Source organism: Medicago truncatula, chromosome 4, assembly GCF_003473485.1.
Source record: "Medicago truncatula cultivar Jemalong A17 chromosome 4, MtrunA17r5.0-ANR, whole genome shotgun sequence".
Taxonomy (NCBI): Eukaryota; Viridiplantae; Streptophyta; class Magnoliopsida; order Fabales; family Fabaceae; genus Medicago; species Medicago truncatula.
Genome location: NC_053045.1, coordinates 32,854,643 through 32,871,017, shown reverse-complemented (window position 1 = coordinate 32,871,017; position 16,375 = coordinate 32,854,643). Strand labels below are relative to the sequence as shown.

At 33.7% G+C, this 16,375-nt stretch overlaps 2 protein-coding genes across 2 annotated transcripts; both read right to left on the bottom strand.

Annotated features, from left to right (window-relative positions):
• Nucleotides 1-1,101: 1,101 nt before the first annotated feature.
• LOC11427655 (uncharacterized) lies at nt 1,102-6,293 on the bottom strand. Its single transcript, XM_003606702.4, has 12 exons — nt 5,756-6,293; nt 4,857-5,059; nt 4,579-4,776; nt 4,292-4,363; nt 4,104-4,199; nt 3,843-3,922; nt 3,588-3,666; nt 3,124-3,334; nt 2,582-2,778; nt 2,210-2,315; nt 1,997-2,086; nt 1,102-1,903 (listed from the first exon to the last, which is right to left on the bottom strand). The coding sequence occupies exons 1-12, from the start codon at nt 6,252-6,254 to the stop codon at nt 1,197-1,199; spliced, it is 2,538 nt and encodes an 845-aa protein (XP_003606750.2). The 5' UTR covers nt 6,255-6,293; the 3' UTR covers nt 1,102-1,196.
• Nucleotides 6,294-9,815: 3,522 nt separating this feature from the next.
• On the bottom strand, nt 9,816-16,086 carry LOC11415960 (uncharacterized). The gene is made up of 13 exons (XM_003606703.4): nt 15,739-16,086; nt 14,943-15,457; nt 13,528-13,730; nt 13,250-13,447; nt 12,943-13,014; nt 12,448-12,543; nt 12,220-12,299; nt 11,964-12,042; nt 11,600-11,810; nt 11,205-11,437; nt 10,966-11,071; nt 10,707-10,796; nt 9,816-10,613 (listed from the first exon to the last, which is right to left on the bottom strand). Exons 2-13 carry the CDS (start codon nt 15,454-15,456, stop codon nt 9,907-9,909), a joined length of 2,589 nt encoding a protein of 862 aa, XP_003606751.2. The 5' UTR covers nt 15,457; nt 15,739-16,086; the 3' UTR covers nt 9,816-9,906.
• Between the last annotated feature and the right edge of the window lie 289 nt (nt 16,087-16,375).

Below are 16,375 nucleotides of genomic sequence, written 5' to 3'. Positions count from 1 at the left end.
CGAGGTTGGAAAATCATCAGCAGCTATCGAGATTGGATTGAAATTTGTCATAATAACAGTGTCTTCCATCCAACAGTAAGGTGCAATTAACAAGGCAGCCTTGCATCAAACGGTTCTGTCCAGGGTCGAAAACAAGTGTGGAGGCCGTGGTGGTTTTACCGAGGTCAGATGAGTGCGTGCAACTGAGTGCTCCATTAACTTAACCACTACAAGCTTCTGGAAATTAAACCCCATCAGATTAACCAGATCCAGCATAGTGAGGATGGGACAAAATCGTGAAATGGAAGTTCGTATGCGATTCAGAAGTTGGCTCCATTTCTTCATCCAATATAGGTAGAAGGTGTCGCCATTCCGGCTTAAAGCACCATAGCCACCATCGAAGAGCAGGACCTCTCATAGTCAAATCAACCACCATCATCTTTGCAACCTCTGATTTTCGTGTTGCCCTGAAATATTGTTCAGTAGTTAGGATCCACCGGTATGCATCTTCATCTCCGTCCAATAGTGAAAGCTCCATCATTGATAGCAAGTAGCGGGAATGAGATAAAGAATGAAAGGACCAAATGATACCACCCAATTCAAGTAGGGATCACACTTTAGATATTAAGAGAGAAAACTAGATATAAAAGAAAGGAAATTCATTATATTTTTCATTCCTTCTAATCATGAAACATACAATGCTTATATAGGCATGTGGATGCTCATTAGTCATTATAAGATAACTACAATGGCTACATAATAGCGCTTCTTAGTAACTAACTAATAGAATAGGCCTAAAATACCCTTCTAGAAACTAGTTGAGTCGTTATTACTTTACTAGAATAAAATGAGTCACCCATGAATCTCACTTCGAGATTGTACGCTCTTTGCGACTTCTTATGATCGTTCTACGCTCCAAGAATCATTGCACTATTTTTTTTACTCAAGCTGTATTGCATTTCAAAGATAGGGAAAAATAAATTTACAGTGGCTCATTACATAAAGCAACGTTTTTTATTCGAAGAAAGCTAGATCTTTTTATAGAAATAAATAAATGACCATTAAACTTATGGTGGCGATTGGTTAAATTATAATTTAAGTTATAATAAATAGATGTGTTAATTAAAATAATTCATTAATTAATCCCTTTACATTCCACTGAACCAGAAACTTATATATAAAAGTTTATTTCAAACCAGTAGGATAAGAAACTTGTATCAATCTTGAATATTGAAATAAACTGTATAATGCTCATCCCTAAAGTTGAACAATGGGTCTAAAAGAAAATTCTGGTTTGCACCTTTAGCAACAAAGCTGATAGGATGGTATTGCCTTAATCCTTTGCCGGAAACAAAACTAGTTGCTTGGTTAAAACTAGCTTCAGAAGCAGTCTTGCACCTTAGCTTAACTCCTGAACCAGCACTCATATCGCTATGCACGTAACAATCTTTATTGCTTTGTGATTCTAAAGATATTGTTTGATTTCGTCCATCCAATCCTGGTACCACAAGAAAAACCGATGAAGGCCCCCCATGGGAAGAATCTACAATGATAAGAGGTTTCTCCGGTCCTTGGTGACTTACAGTCATTCCAGGAAGATCAAATGGTTCTAACATCACAGTTTTACCATCAGCGTCTTTTGGGATAAGTCTAAAGGTAGCATGAGGAGCATTTTCAGTGCCAGGTCCGGGTAATATTTCCATCGTAAGTGATTGTTTTGAGTTTGTTATAACAAGAGTTGATTTGTTGATGTCTTGTGAATAAGAAACTAGTTGACTACTGTAATTGGATGGAATTGGAGTAATCCAGTCTGCAACAGCTTTGTTAGTAACGCCTTTAATGTCCCAAATGCTGGTGGTGTGACCGGCGAGAAGATATGGTCCGTAAAGAATGGCTTGAAGTGATGCAAATTCAGGTCTGTCATCTGCATTATAATTTGAAAACACATGTCAGTAAAGGAAGGGTATTGATAATCAGCATATTCTTTCATTGATTATCATGTGAAGCAAGAAGCTACCTTTTACGGCTTCTGTTCTGATGGTAAGAGGCAACTGAAGGGTCAGATTGTCACCGGCATTCCACGGTCGTGTGATTGGCAAAAAATTCCCTAGAGGTTAAGACAGTAAAATATTACTTTCATGTTTCAAATGTTAATTTTTCCTAACTTAATATGATTAAACATTGTAGCGTCTATCCACATGAGATAAGGGAAGTAAAGAGAGATTCAGACCTGGAGCTGGAAGAGATAAAGTTTCAGAATTCAATATCGCCTTGGCACCATCTGCGTGACTCCAAGATGGTACACGAAAGTTCAATGTTGACGAAGTCCCAGTTGTCTGCACATTTCAAGTTTTGATATGATAAGTAGTAGAAGGAAAATATATAGGATTTTATACTACATGTACTGTTTGGTTTGTTAAATAAGGCATAAAAAAATGGAATTATAAATTCTTAATCAAAAGTCCAATACCTATCATCCAAAGATATTCTAACTAAATTGACATAATCAAGTTCAGAAACCCAACTTTGGTGTCATATAGGTACCTAATAGTAATAAGAATATGTGGCTAAATGAGATTCCATCTGAAAATGTAATAGGTACCTCATTAGGAGAAAAGGTAAATGTCACTCGTAGGTAAGGGTCCGATGAAGCAGCCGGAACAACTGTCTGAGTGAGCAAAATTTTCCCAGATTTCCAATTAAATGAGCTTGATATATACTGAATGATGTATAGACTAGGATTATGCCCTTCTTCTTCAAAATATATAGAATCTCCCAGCTTTGAGAATGATTCAATTCCTAATGACAAAGGAAAAATAAATAAAGAGCATAATACTGGTAACAGAATAAAGGAGTTTATAAAGAATATTACTCCCTCCATCTCATACTACTAAGTGTCATAGTTACAATATTTATTTATCTCATATTATTTATCATTTTACAAGACCAACGAATCATTCATTACCTTTTTCCAATAATACCCTGATTTATTGTATCTAAGACCACATATTCATAATGAAGCAAATTTATAATGGAAATTAGCAATAAAAAGTGTACATAACCTTAAGAAACAATTAATATGAGACGGAAGATATATGTAGTTTTATGTATACTAAAATGTAAGTGACCAAAAAAAATACCCACCTGTTCCGTAGCAGCACCAGAAAGTGTTAAATGGATTTCCCCAACCCTTGTCAGTTTTAGCTTTGGAAACACCAAGACCTAGAGGAAGCATATAAATCATCACTCCAGGATCTGTTCCTCTTTGAATACTGAGTACACCATTCGTTAAGGCACGTTCATAATAATCTGCGTACGAGACTTCTTTCGTCCATCTAAACAGGTGCCGCGAAACCTGAAAATCATTTTCTTGCAACATAAATATTTCAACAGAATAAACTAAGAATCATCTCTGAATATCAAGTAGTGTATCACAACAACATAAGAACACATATTCAACCATAAATCATAAACATAATACCAATAAACTACTTATTTTTTGAAGTCCAATGAACTACCATATATGATAATAAATTTAGCATATACACATTTTTAACCTACCTAAGATTACATGAAGAACTAAAAGAATGACGAGTGATTGATTGTACCTTCAACATATTGTAAGTTGTGCATGATTCTTCATTCTCTGTTGATTTTAAGTTGTCAGCTATTCTCTTTGGGTCATTCCTACAGAAATATTGAAGTAAAGGACTGTTTCAAAAAGATGTTTGGAACTGACCATATTAAAATAAAGGAACAAAAACTTTCTACTTGATTTCCTATAAGAAAAATACATTCCATGGATAATTTTCAATGCATATGAAGGAAGAAAAAAAAAACTTAAAATGCTGGCATCTTAGTACCAGAACTCACGGACTGATGTTCCTCCTGTTGCATAGGTGTGAGATGAGTTTACAATGTCCATAAAGAATGCCCCAATATCCTAGCACACAATAACAAATCTTACAAAATTTGAAGGCATCGATATTATCCTCTAGTTATACCACTAAATATTGCAATTGTAACATAATCAATTATATGACATCAATAAATTGAAGGAAAAAGAAACATGTTTTCTTTGAAACATAGTGAAATATAATCTACAATGTGCATAAATAACTCACCTTATAAAGTGGATCACCTGTGACTTCATACCGCAATTGAGATCCAACAACAATTGGGATATGCGTATTGGCATGAAAATTAGCTATGTCATTAGCCTACATGAAAAAAGAGAAATTAATAATCCAAGTTCAACATCCAAATGTCTAATTGTTTCATTTAGAGGGAGTACAATATTGATATGAGTTACCTGTACTGCAAGCACCCCTAAAAAGCAAGGCTTGTCAAAAAGGTGCGCCAACACCAGATGCTTTGAATCCCTCTGCATATAGCATATCATGACAGGTTTATTTTAGAATTGAAGTTTACAGTGATAACCAGGCGCCATAATGTGGTAGCTTTGAATAACATGCGTATAAAATACATAAACTATGCACTAGATTCCATATATGTTAATTTCTACAAATGAAAAACATTTATACAGATACATAAAATGAACAATAAATTTGAAGAAACTACGTGAACTAGTTAACCTACCGTTATGCTATATAATCTGTAAAGGACATCATTCATTCCTCCAGCTTCCTCATTCAGGGATTGATAATGTCCATTTACAGTGAGCTTCTGTATTACATTCATGACTCTGTTGTAAAAGTAATCAACCATCCACGTAACCATTTTCAGAGCTTGAGGGTTTCCACCAATTGTATATTGATCCAACAGGCCAGCCAAGATCTGTCAAAATCGAATAACTGAGATCGGATAACATTAAGGCCAAAAATACTTGCATAATGAAAACATAGTTTTGCTTATACCTTGTGAATGGTATAATAAGGAGCCCATGCATATTGAAGAGCTTCTACTCGATCAAAAAGCTCGGTTGGAAAAGCAGACAGATATCCCGTTCCAATTTTTTCCTGACAGGCGGACAAACCGGAAACAAGAGCCGACATTTTCTCGTTCAGGTTATCATTCTTTGTGCTGGCCCACATTAGAGCTGATGCACTCAAGTAATGCCCTTCACATTTAAAAAAAAAAAAAAAAAAGGAATTATAAGTTAAAACTTCAAAAGTGAATTGCTGAAGTTGAAAATTGCAGGCAGAAGTAATTGTAACAGAACAGAACAGAACATGCATTTTTGTGTATAATAGAGTCTACACAATGTGTGAGAGAGATATGTGCCAACTTCAAACTAAGCAGAGTTCAGTTTAGGACAATAAAGTTATAAATTATAATACATGGATTCCAAGGAATTTTACATACTTAATTGAGATTATACATGAAAAGTCTAAAAGGCTAGCTTTCCAAAAGCTTGAGAACTTTGGTTCCTGTTTGGGGGAGGGGGTAGGTAGCAAAACATAAAAAATGGAATATTCTTATATATAGATGCAATTTTTATTCAATTCTACTTTTTAATCTTCTCAAATCTCTGACTAATTACTACACGTAAAAGTGGAAAAAGCTTTACATGAAAGACAGACTTATGGGAATAAAGGTTAATAGGGTTGTAAATAAAAGGTTCGCAACCATGATTTGGGCTTCAACATAACAGTTTTTGATTTTTCGGAAAATACAACAAAACAACGATTGAGGCCTGTGTTTTACTGCGATTCTTTGCAATGTCAAAGATCACGACGTGGCCACAACTGTTACCATGACCACAATTTAAAACACTGGTTGAACATGAAACAGGTAATGAATGAAATAAACTTACCAACAAAATGGCCTCTGAGTTCTATGCTAGGATCCTCCCATCCTCCATACGGTGTACCAGGAGTCGGTAAACCAGCCGTCTTTCTGAAACTCCAAATCAAGCTATCAACATCCAACATTAACAAATACTCCAAATTAGTCTTCTGTGCTTGAGCATGGATAGAACCTTCAAGCAATCTCACATCCCCAAGAGGAACTTCTTTGAGAAATCCAACTGGTGGCTTAGACAGATCGGCATTCTTCATTTCCCTATACTTAGCAGCCCAGTCACGTTGGTTTTCTTCCGATAAAAGCTTCCTTGGAAGCAAATCTGCCCAAGCCGATTCATCAGTTGGTGTCAAATGATAGTGAGACATCACTTCTTTCTTCCATGTTTCATTCTTTGATGCCCACAGCTCGTACCGAAATGTATGTGATTGAGGAAGATTGTTCATGCATTCTTTGCCAGCAACACAACCAAACAGCATAATGGCCATAAACATAAACACAAAAACCTTCATCTTTCTGAAAAGTTTAAAGCAAAAACATAATTATATTAGAAAAAAGAAAGAAACCTTAATCTTTAAGTTATTAAGCTAAACTTGAACAGAAAAAGAAAAAAAAAACAGCATAGATAATACATTACTATTCACCAGAGAACAAACTTGAATTAAAATGATTGTAATTGGAAGTTCAATGTAAAAACAAAATCGTATTAAAGAAAGAAGAAACTTTATCAAAGAATGGAGGATTGTCAAATAAGGTAAATAAGCTAAACTTGAATTAAATGATTTTTTTTTTTCAAAAAAAAAAAAAAAGGAAAAATTCTTTGACCCACCACTTTATAAGTGTTGGAGATAGTCTTACTTGAAAAAATGTATTTGGACACACTATTTAAACACACACATCAAAATGTATTTTACTTGATTCTTTAAAAAAAAAAATATTATTCAATTATATTCTGTTTCCACCTTTTCTCATTATTCAACAAAAATGTGAAACATTATAAATTCAAATCATAGAAAGAGATAGAAACGGTAACAAAAAATAAGCTCAACTCAAAGTAAAAACAAGATTATTAAAGTGAATGTTATACTTGATGACCAAGCATCGTTTGTTTCAAATTGTTGGGTTATTCTTACTAAGGTGTTTATTCTTTCCAACTTTCCACTATAACTTACTAGTGTTCCAACATGAGATACTTGTACACGAGTTTATATCGTGATGATGTCACAAGGTTACATATAATATTATACAATCACATGTAATGTTTTATAGGATAGTTTACACACATATTGTTCATATATAGTCGATTAATTGAATACTATGTTGGAACTCAAGCGTCAAAATTTCTTTTAAAAAAATTAAATATGTTAAAAAACACAAGAAATGAGGGGTTAAATTGCATATGAAAACAATAAATTTTCTTAAAATTGAATATGTTGAAAATGGTAGAAGTAGGCTTTATCCTATGAAAACGACAGATTTTCTTAATTTAAGTAAAGACATGTGAAGAAGAATATATGTATATATAAGAAGTAGAAAACAAAGCATGCATGTTGGAATACAGTGAAGATGAAGCTAATAAAGCATTATCTCATTAATGGAAACAAGATAAAGATTATTGTGTAGGGGGAGAAATAAGAAGATATAGACAATGACTCAGTGTTAATTAAGGTTAGTTGTAAAATTAAGGTTAATACATGAAGATACGGTAAGGAATGATTGTGAAATAGGGAAAAAACGTTGGTCCCACCACGTGTGGGTTGTTTCAAGCCAACAAATGCATGGCTTGGTTTTTCTTTAAAATAGTTAGGTTATGTATAGGCTGTTTCAGATACACACATAGCTTGCGGTGAGTGACTTTGAAAGATTGGCATATTATACATGTTTCACATTTAAGTGCATGGCATTAGGTAAAATGGAAGTGCTGATTTTTCCAAACTCTCTTGGTCCATTACCTCTATAAATTGAGGGGTATTTGAAGGAAGGAAAGCATCTAAGAAGAAGTTGAAATACAAAGCTTCTGTCTGTAGAAGTGTATGAATGAAAAGATAGAGTGTGGGAAAAATACATCGGGTCGATCGGATATCATCTTTATAATTTCTAGCTGTTGTAAAATAATTTTTTTTTTTTTAAGAAAGGTGTTGTAAAATAATAACATTTGAATAGGAGTGGTCTCACGGAAAACAATATAGTGTATCTCGTGTCGGTAAGAGAATGGAGAGAATATTATTATGTTCTTTAATATAATGGAATATTTTTCAGAGTTTGTCTCGTGGCTTTTCCCTTGATATTAGATGGTTTTCGATTACTACAGCTGCATTGAGATCTAATCTTTTAGATTTTAAAATTTTAATTTTCACTCGTGTTAAACTCGTCAGAGGCCAAAAAAATATTAGATGTTTTTCCATATCACGAGAAAAAATAGATGTCTCAAAACTTCGTCATTATTATAATTAAAATTTAACCAATAATTTTTTGTTAGTATTCCTAATATATCCATCATTTATTTCATAAGCATTTAATGCAAATAAAGTAAGTTTTTCCCTTAAATACCAACCAGGATTACTATTTGGTAAATTAACTTGTGCTTTACATAAAATCTAGAAAATAGTTGCACTTAATTAACTTTCTTAATCACCATGAATTTTTATGATTTTCTTTGTTATAATAATGATAGAAGGGAAGTATAATAATAATAATAATAATAATAAATACTTCAAAAAAAAACTTCATCGTGTTCTAAATATAGGAGAATGTTAGCTCAATTAAAGATTTAGATTAAATTCATCATTTTTATTTACTCAACTTTCTCTTTTGTTTAAGACGGAAGGGAGTATCTACTAGTGAGGATTTTCACATTAAACCACTATGATAAAAGTAAAATTGAAAAAAAAAAAAAACTTTTTACAAGTATAAAGAAAAAAAAAGGAACATTTTAGTGAAATTTAATTAAAAATAATTAGATATAAAAAAAAAAAAGTATCATGACATTAAATGATTGAATAATGATTTATATCCAACAAAATTATAAAGTATTTTCAATCTCGTAAGTTATATTTTTTACAAAGTTTTCAATCTCGTAACTTGTAACTTTAATTAAAGGATTCCATTATCGGTAATGGTATCGATATAGAATGTGAATATAAAAAGTGATGGTGAATAGAGTGAGAATAGTAGTACCTCTTCTTCTGAAGATGAAATGGAAATGTAGCAGTATCATGTAGTTTTATGAATGAAGCAATTGTTGCACTGTCTTCATGTGAAGCTGAATATATTGCGGCTTCTATGGATGTCCGTCAATCTCAATGGATTACCATGTTTTTGCTAGAAATGAATCTAAAGGAAGAGGAGAAGATGGAATTTTTGATTGATAGAAAGTCTGCTATAGACTGGGCTAAGCATCCAGTGACTTATGGTAGGAGTAAGCACAATGAGACATGTTTTCATTTCCTTAGGGATCAAGTAAACAAGGACAAGATGCATATCAAACATTGCAAGACAAAAGTGCAAGTTGCAGATCTTCTTACCAAGCCTCTGAAGGCCTGTTGCTTTGAATATGCTTGAGGAATAAGTTAGGAATTGTTAAAATCACAATCTAATGAATTAGGAGGTGTATTAGAAGAATAAAAATTCAATTAATTAGTTTCTAGTTTTTAGAGACAAGGTTTAACTTGTAGCACAAGGTAACTCTAGTTAGTTTAAAGTTTGTTATGCTTCTTGTTATATAAACACATTATGTGTTAGTTTTCAATTCAATTCAATAAAGTTTTCTTTCTATCATTTTCTTCAATTCTCTCAAACCTTACTTTTCTCAATATTCCGAAATCTCTTAGTTTGTTCTACCATCCTGCACACATTTACCCTCAACAACTCATTCATTATCAAATTTAAATTTAAATTCAAACCTACAACATAATTATAGGAGTTTGAAAACTTACCACATATTTTAGTTCAATACTTTTCATAATTTCAATTTTTTTTAATGGCTTCATAAAAAATATGAAAACTTACCACACATTTACCGGGATGTCAAATTTAAATTTAAAAATATTTAAACTAATCATTAAAATGGCATCTAAATAAATTTATATAAAATATATGTACAACAAAATACAATAAAAAAAATAAAAAATATATTGTCCGTGCCCATCTTTATGCTATACTGTATCAACCTTGAAGGTTGAAATAAACTGTATAGTGCTCATCCCTGAAGTTGAACAGTGGCTCTAAAAGAAAATTCTGATTTGCACCTTTAGCCACAAAGCTGATAGGATTGTATTGCCTTAATCCTTTCCCTGAAACAAAACTATTTGCTTGGTTAAAACTAGTTTCAGAAGCAGACTTGCACACAAGCTTAACTCCTGAACCAGCACTCATATCGCTATGCACGTAACAATCTTTATTGCTTTGTGATTCTAAAGATATTGTTTGATTTCGTCCATCCAAGCCCGGTACCACAAGAAAAACCGAAGAAGGCCCGCCATGGGAAGAATCTACAATGATAAGAGGTTTCTCTGGTCCTTGGTGACTTACAGTCATTCCAGGAAGATCAAATGGTTCTAACATCACAGTTTTACCGTCAGCGTCTTTTGGGATAAGTCTAAAGGTAGCATGAGGAGCATTTTCAGTGCCAGGTCCGGGTAATATTTCCATCGTAAGTGATTGTTTTGAGTTGGTTATAACAAGAGTTGATTTGTTGATGTCTTGTGAATAAGAAACTAGTTGACTACTGTAATTGGATGGAATTGGAGTAATCCAGTCTGCAACAGCTTTGTTAGTAACGCCTTTAATGTCCCAAATGCTGGTGGTGTGACCGGCGAGAAGATATGGTCCGTAAAGAATGGCTTGAAGTGATGCAAATTCAGGTCTGTCATCTGCATTATAATTTGAAAACACATGTCAGTAAAGGAAGGGTATTGATAATCAGCATATTCTTTCATTGATTATCATGTGAAGCAAGAAGCTACCTTTTACGGCTTCTGTTCTGATGGTAAGAGGCAATTGAAGGGTCAGCTTGTCACTCGCACTCCATGGTCGTGTGATTGACAAATAATTCCCTAGAGATCATGACAGTAAATATTACTTTAATGTTTCAAGTGTTAACCATTCCTGTTCTAACTTAAAGGAATGGCGTAAGAGCTTGTTCTTTTTCGTCTTCTTTTTTAGGTGATTAAACATTCTAGCATCTATCCGCATGAGATAAGGGAAATAAAGATAGATTCAGACCTGGAGCTGGCAGAGGTAAAGTTTCAGAATTCAATAGTGCCTTGGCACCATTTGCAAGAGTCCATGATGGTATACGAAAGTTCAATGTTGACGAAGTCCCAATTGCCTGCACATTTCAAGTTTTGAAATGATAGGTCGTAGAAGGAATGTATAGTTCAGAAACCCAACTTTGGTATGAACTAGGAACCTAAGATTAATATGTGGCTAAATTAGATGCAATAAGAAAATGTAATAGGTACCGCAGTAGGAGAGAAGGTAAATGTCGCTCGTAGGAAAGGGTCCGACGAAGAAGCTGGAACAACTGTCTGAGTGAGCAAAAGTTGACCAGATTTCCGATTATGATTTTTTTTATTGACAGTTCCAGAATTCCAATTAAATGAGCTTGATATGTACTGAATGATGTATAGACTACGATGTTTCCCTTCTTCTTCAAAATAGATAGAATCTCCCAGCTTTGAGAATGATTCAATTCCTAATCACAAAAAAAAAAAAATTTAGAACAGCACACAGATAAAAGAATAGAGGAGTTTGCGAAGACTATTACTCCCTCCGTCTCATGTTAAGTCTCATATTTCAAATACTTGTTTGTTTAATATTATTTGTCAATTTTAGAAAAACTAAAACAAATACAAACCTGTTCCATAGCAGCACCAGAAAGAATCAAATGGCGTTCCCCATTTCCAATACGTTTGTGCTTTGGAAACACCAAGGCCGAGAGGAAGCATATAAATCATCACTCCAGGATCTGTTCCTCTTTGAATGCTGAGTACACCATTCGTTAAGGCACGCTCATAATAATCTGCGTAAGTGACTTCTTTGGTCCATCTGAACAGGTGCCGCGAAACCTGAAATCATTATCTTTCAACATAAATACTTCAACAGAAATAAACTAAGAATCATTCCTGAATATCAAATAGTAAATCAAAAACACAATACGCATTTTTAACTTCCGTAGCATTACATGATGAATTAAAAGAATAATGAGTGATTGCTTGTACCTTCAACATATTGTAAGTTGAGCAAGATTCTTCGGTCTCTGCTGATTTTAGGTTGTCAGCTATTCTCTTTGGATTTCTCCTACACAAAAATGGAAGTCAAGAATTTTTTCAGAAAGATGTTTCGAACTGATTATCTTAAAATAGAGGTACAGAAACTTTCTACTTAATGTCCTTATACGAAAACAAATTCGATGGATAATTTTCAATGCATATGAAGAAAAAAAAAATGAAAGTTAAAATGCTGACATCTTAGTACCAGAACTCGCCGACTGATGTTCCTCCTGTTGCATAGGCGTGAGAAGAGTTTACAATGTCCATAAAGTATTGCCCAATATCCTAACACACAATAACAAATATTTAGTTATACCACTAAATTTTGCAATTAAAAAATTAAATAAATGATACTACAGAAATAAATAGCGAATGAAAATAATTTTCTTCGAAGTTAGTGAAATATATTCTACAATGTGCATAAGGAACTCACCTTATAATGTAAATCACCTGTGAGTTCATACCGCAATTGGGCTCCAACAACAATTGGGATATGTGTATTAGCGTGAAAATCAGCTATGTCATTACCCTACAGGAAAAAAAATAGAATTTTAAAAATAATGTTTGGAACCAGTCATAATAATAAATACAATTTCTGAACTGATAAGAGGAAACTTAATTTATATACGCATTTAAAACGAGGATACATTGGTTGTCTTAATTTTCCTCTTCACATGATCCGTGTCATAACAGTTGAAGTTGAAATAAGGCTATAATTAATTTTTACGTGTAAATGTAACCTTTCTGGTATATAGTTTATGTTATGCACATTACATATTGCTCATCTGAAAGCTAACATTAGGTATAGCTTATAAGTGCGAATTGAAAATTACTTTGAAAAACAGCTGGAACCTCTTGAAATACAGCCATAACTATACGAGACGATATGCATTACAAGAATTATGCGTAACAAATATTGATGAGTTACCTGTACTGCAAGCACCCCTAAAAAGCACGGCTTGTCAAAAAGGTGCGCCAACTCCAGATGCTTTGGATCCCTCTGCACATAGCATATCATTACAGGTTTATTTTAGAATTGAAGTTTACAGCGATAACCAGGCGCTATAACGTGGTAGCTTTGAATGACATGCTTATAAAATCAATAAACTATGCATTAAAATCCATATCAGTTAATTTCTATACTTGAAAGCAACATAATCAACAAGTCAAGAATATCATATGAACACATGAATCAACAATAGAGCTGAAGAAACTACATGAACTAGTTAACCTACCGTTAAGCTATATAATCTGTAAAGGAGATCATTCATTCCTCCAGCTTCCTCATTCAGGGATTGATAGTGTCTATTTACAGTGAACTTTTGTATTACATTCATCACTCTGTTGTAAAAGTAATCGACCATCCATGTAACCATTTTCAGACCTTGAGGGTTTCCAGCTATTGTATATTGATCCAAAAGGCCAGCCAAGATCTGTCAAAGTCGAATAACTGAGATCGGACAACATTAAGGCCAAAAGTACTTGCATAATCAAAATCTAGTTTTACTTATACCTTGTGAATGGTGTAATATGGAGCCCATGCATATTCAAGATTTTCAATTCGATCAAAAAACTCGGTTGGAAATGCAGACAGATATCCCGTTCCAATTTTTTCCTGACAGGCGGACAGACCGGAAACAAGAGCCGACATTTTATCCTTCACGATATTGTTGTTTGTGCTGGCCCACATTTGAGCTGTTGCACTTAAGTAATGCCCTTCACATTGTAAAGAAATAATATTATAAAATTTTTAAATTAACCTTCAAAACTGAATTGCAGAACAGAACATGCATTTTGTGTGTAATAGTGTCTGTCTACACTACTACAAGTTCAATTCATTACAAAAACTTATAATACATGGATTCCAAGGAAATCTTCATTATTACCCTTGCATTTGAAAAGTCTAAAAGTTTAGCTTTCCAAAAGATTGTGAACATTTGTTTGGGGGAGGGGGTAGGTAGCAACACATCGAGAAGGGAAAATTATTATATATAGCTGCAATTTTTATCCAAACCAAGTTTTTTATCTTCTAAAAGATCTGACTAAAAATTACCATTCAGAAAAGTGGAGAAACATTGCAGGAAAGATATTCGCTTTTGAATCTTTTGAAAAATTGAATCAAAGATCGACATCTAGGACAATATATGCTCTTATGTACGGATGGGTAGGAGGGAAACGTGCATATGTGGACTTGACTGGGATTTCCACTCTTGTGGGATTGATACCTGGACTTTTACTGCGGAACAAGCATCCCTCAATGCTGCTTCAAAGAAAGTGGTCAAACATGATAAAAACGCGTTCTGACAATCAACATGTTTTTATATCATTTGTGTTTGACACTTTTGTCTTCCTAACAACAGAGGTTGCAGATCTTCTAAAAGTAGTTCAAATCAAGGTTGTCAAAATCGAGATTTTGCTTCAGGTCGAAAGGGAAGAGCAAAATCGAAAAATCGAAATCACAATCGAAGGATTTTACTCGATTACTTTTGTAGAATCGATATAAGAAATCGTAAAATCGCAATCAAAATCGATGAGTTTTACCAAAGCAAAAATAATGTTAAATATATGTTATAAATTGTATATAGTCATAAATACTTATACATAAATGACTAAAAAAAATGGACACAATTCTTAAAAGCCCATTAAAATCCTGCGATTTTGTATGTATTTCACGTTTTCGTGCGATTTTACTAGGATTTCACCCATTTTAGGATTCTGCTATGGATTTGAGTCGTTGAAGGTGAATAAAGTCGCAAAATCTTGAATTTTAGAAATTAAGTCGAGATTTTGACAACAATGATTCAAATGGTCATGAATAGCAATGTTGCGCTCACATTGCAACCTAGAATTCATTACACAATTACTAAACACCATGATACAAATACTAACAAAGAGCATAAAATAGGCAACGAATGAACTAAAACTAACCAACAAAATGTCCTCTGAGTTCCTGATCTGGTTTCTCCCATCCACCATAAGGTGCACCAGGAGTCGGTAAACCAGCCATCTTCCTGAAACTCCAAATCAACCTATCAACATCTAACATCAACAAATACTCCAAATTAGTCTTCTGTGCTTGAGCATGGATAGAACCTTCAAGCAACCTCACATCCCCAAGTGGAACTTCTTTGAGAAATCCAACAGGTGGCTTAGACACATCGGCATTCTTCATTTCCCTATACTTAGCAGCCCAATCACGTTGGTTTTCTTGTGTTAAGAACATCTCCTTTGGAATCATTTCTTGCCAAGCCGATTCATCGGATGGTGTCACATGAACATGAGACTGATACATCATCACTTCTTTCTTCCATGTCTCATTCTTTGATGCCATTAATTCAGTTCGCAACGTATGCGATTGAGGCAAATTATTTATGCATTCTTTGCTATTTGCACAACCACACAAGATAAGTGCCAAAAACACATACACAAAAGCCTCCATCATTCTGAAAATTTCGACGTAAAAACAAATGTATATTAAAAGAAAGAAACCTAAGGGGATGTTTAGATTTAATTATATGAACTACTCTACTGACATAAACACTTATGAGACTGTTTGGTCGAACTTATGACATGTTCTTAAGTTATTGAAAGGAAGATCATATAAAATAATGACATTTGAAGAAGAATATTTATATATAGGTAGTAGAAAACAAAGCATGCATGTTGGCATGCATGAGTTACGTATTGAAAGGAATGTTTCTTTGTTAACTCATGCATGACTTACCATTGCTTCCCGCGTCATTGCCGCTTTGCTCAACAAAAATAGAAAAAGGCTGATGTCCATTCGTTTTTCTATATTTTGACTTTTGTTTGGCCTCTTTTTTCCATGAAAGGATAATTTGAGGAACAAATAAATGTTAATTCAATTTAGAAAATTGCTATTGTCACACACAAAATTGCTCTCTTGCCCATTAAAAGACCAAAATAATCCCAAAGGTAGTTAACTGACGTTCGCTACCAACAGCAAATAACTATCGTTGTGCCAACAACAGTTAAGTATTGTTATGCTAGCCGGGGCGAAGCATAGTGTTAGCTTGGGCCTTGGGGTGGCCTTGGCTACCATTTTTTTTATTTGTTTAATGTTTTTGATAAGTTAGTGTACTTTTGTGTTTTTTTTTTTTTTGGTACAAAAGAGGGTCTAAGTCCGGGGAGAAAAAACAAAACAAAGAAGTTAGTCGAACACTCCTAGACATGCCAGCCCTAGAAAATCATCAAAAAGTAAGCTACGGTAATCATTAGGAGGAAACTCCACCACATAACAACTATAAGATTCCAAGGACAAACAGTAATTAACAAGCCAATCAACACTCTCATAATATAGATTTAGATACCCAAAATAAATTTATTTGTGAAAAATTTTA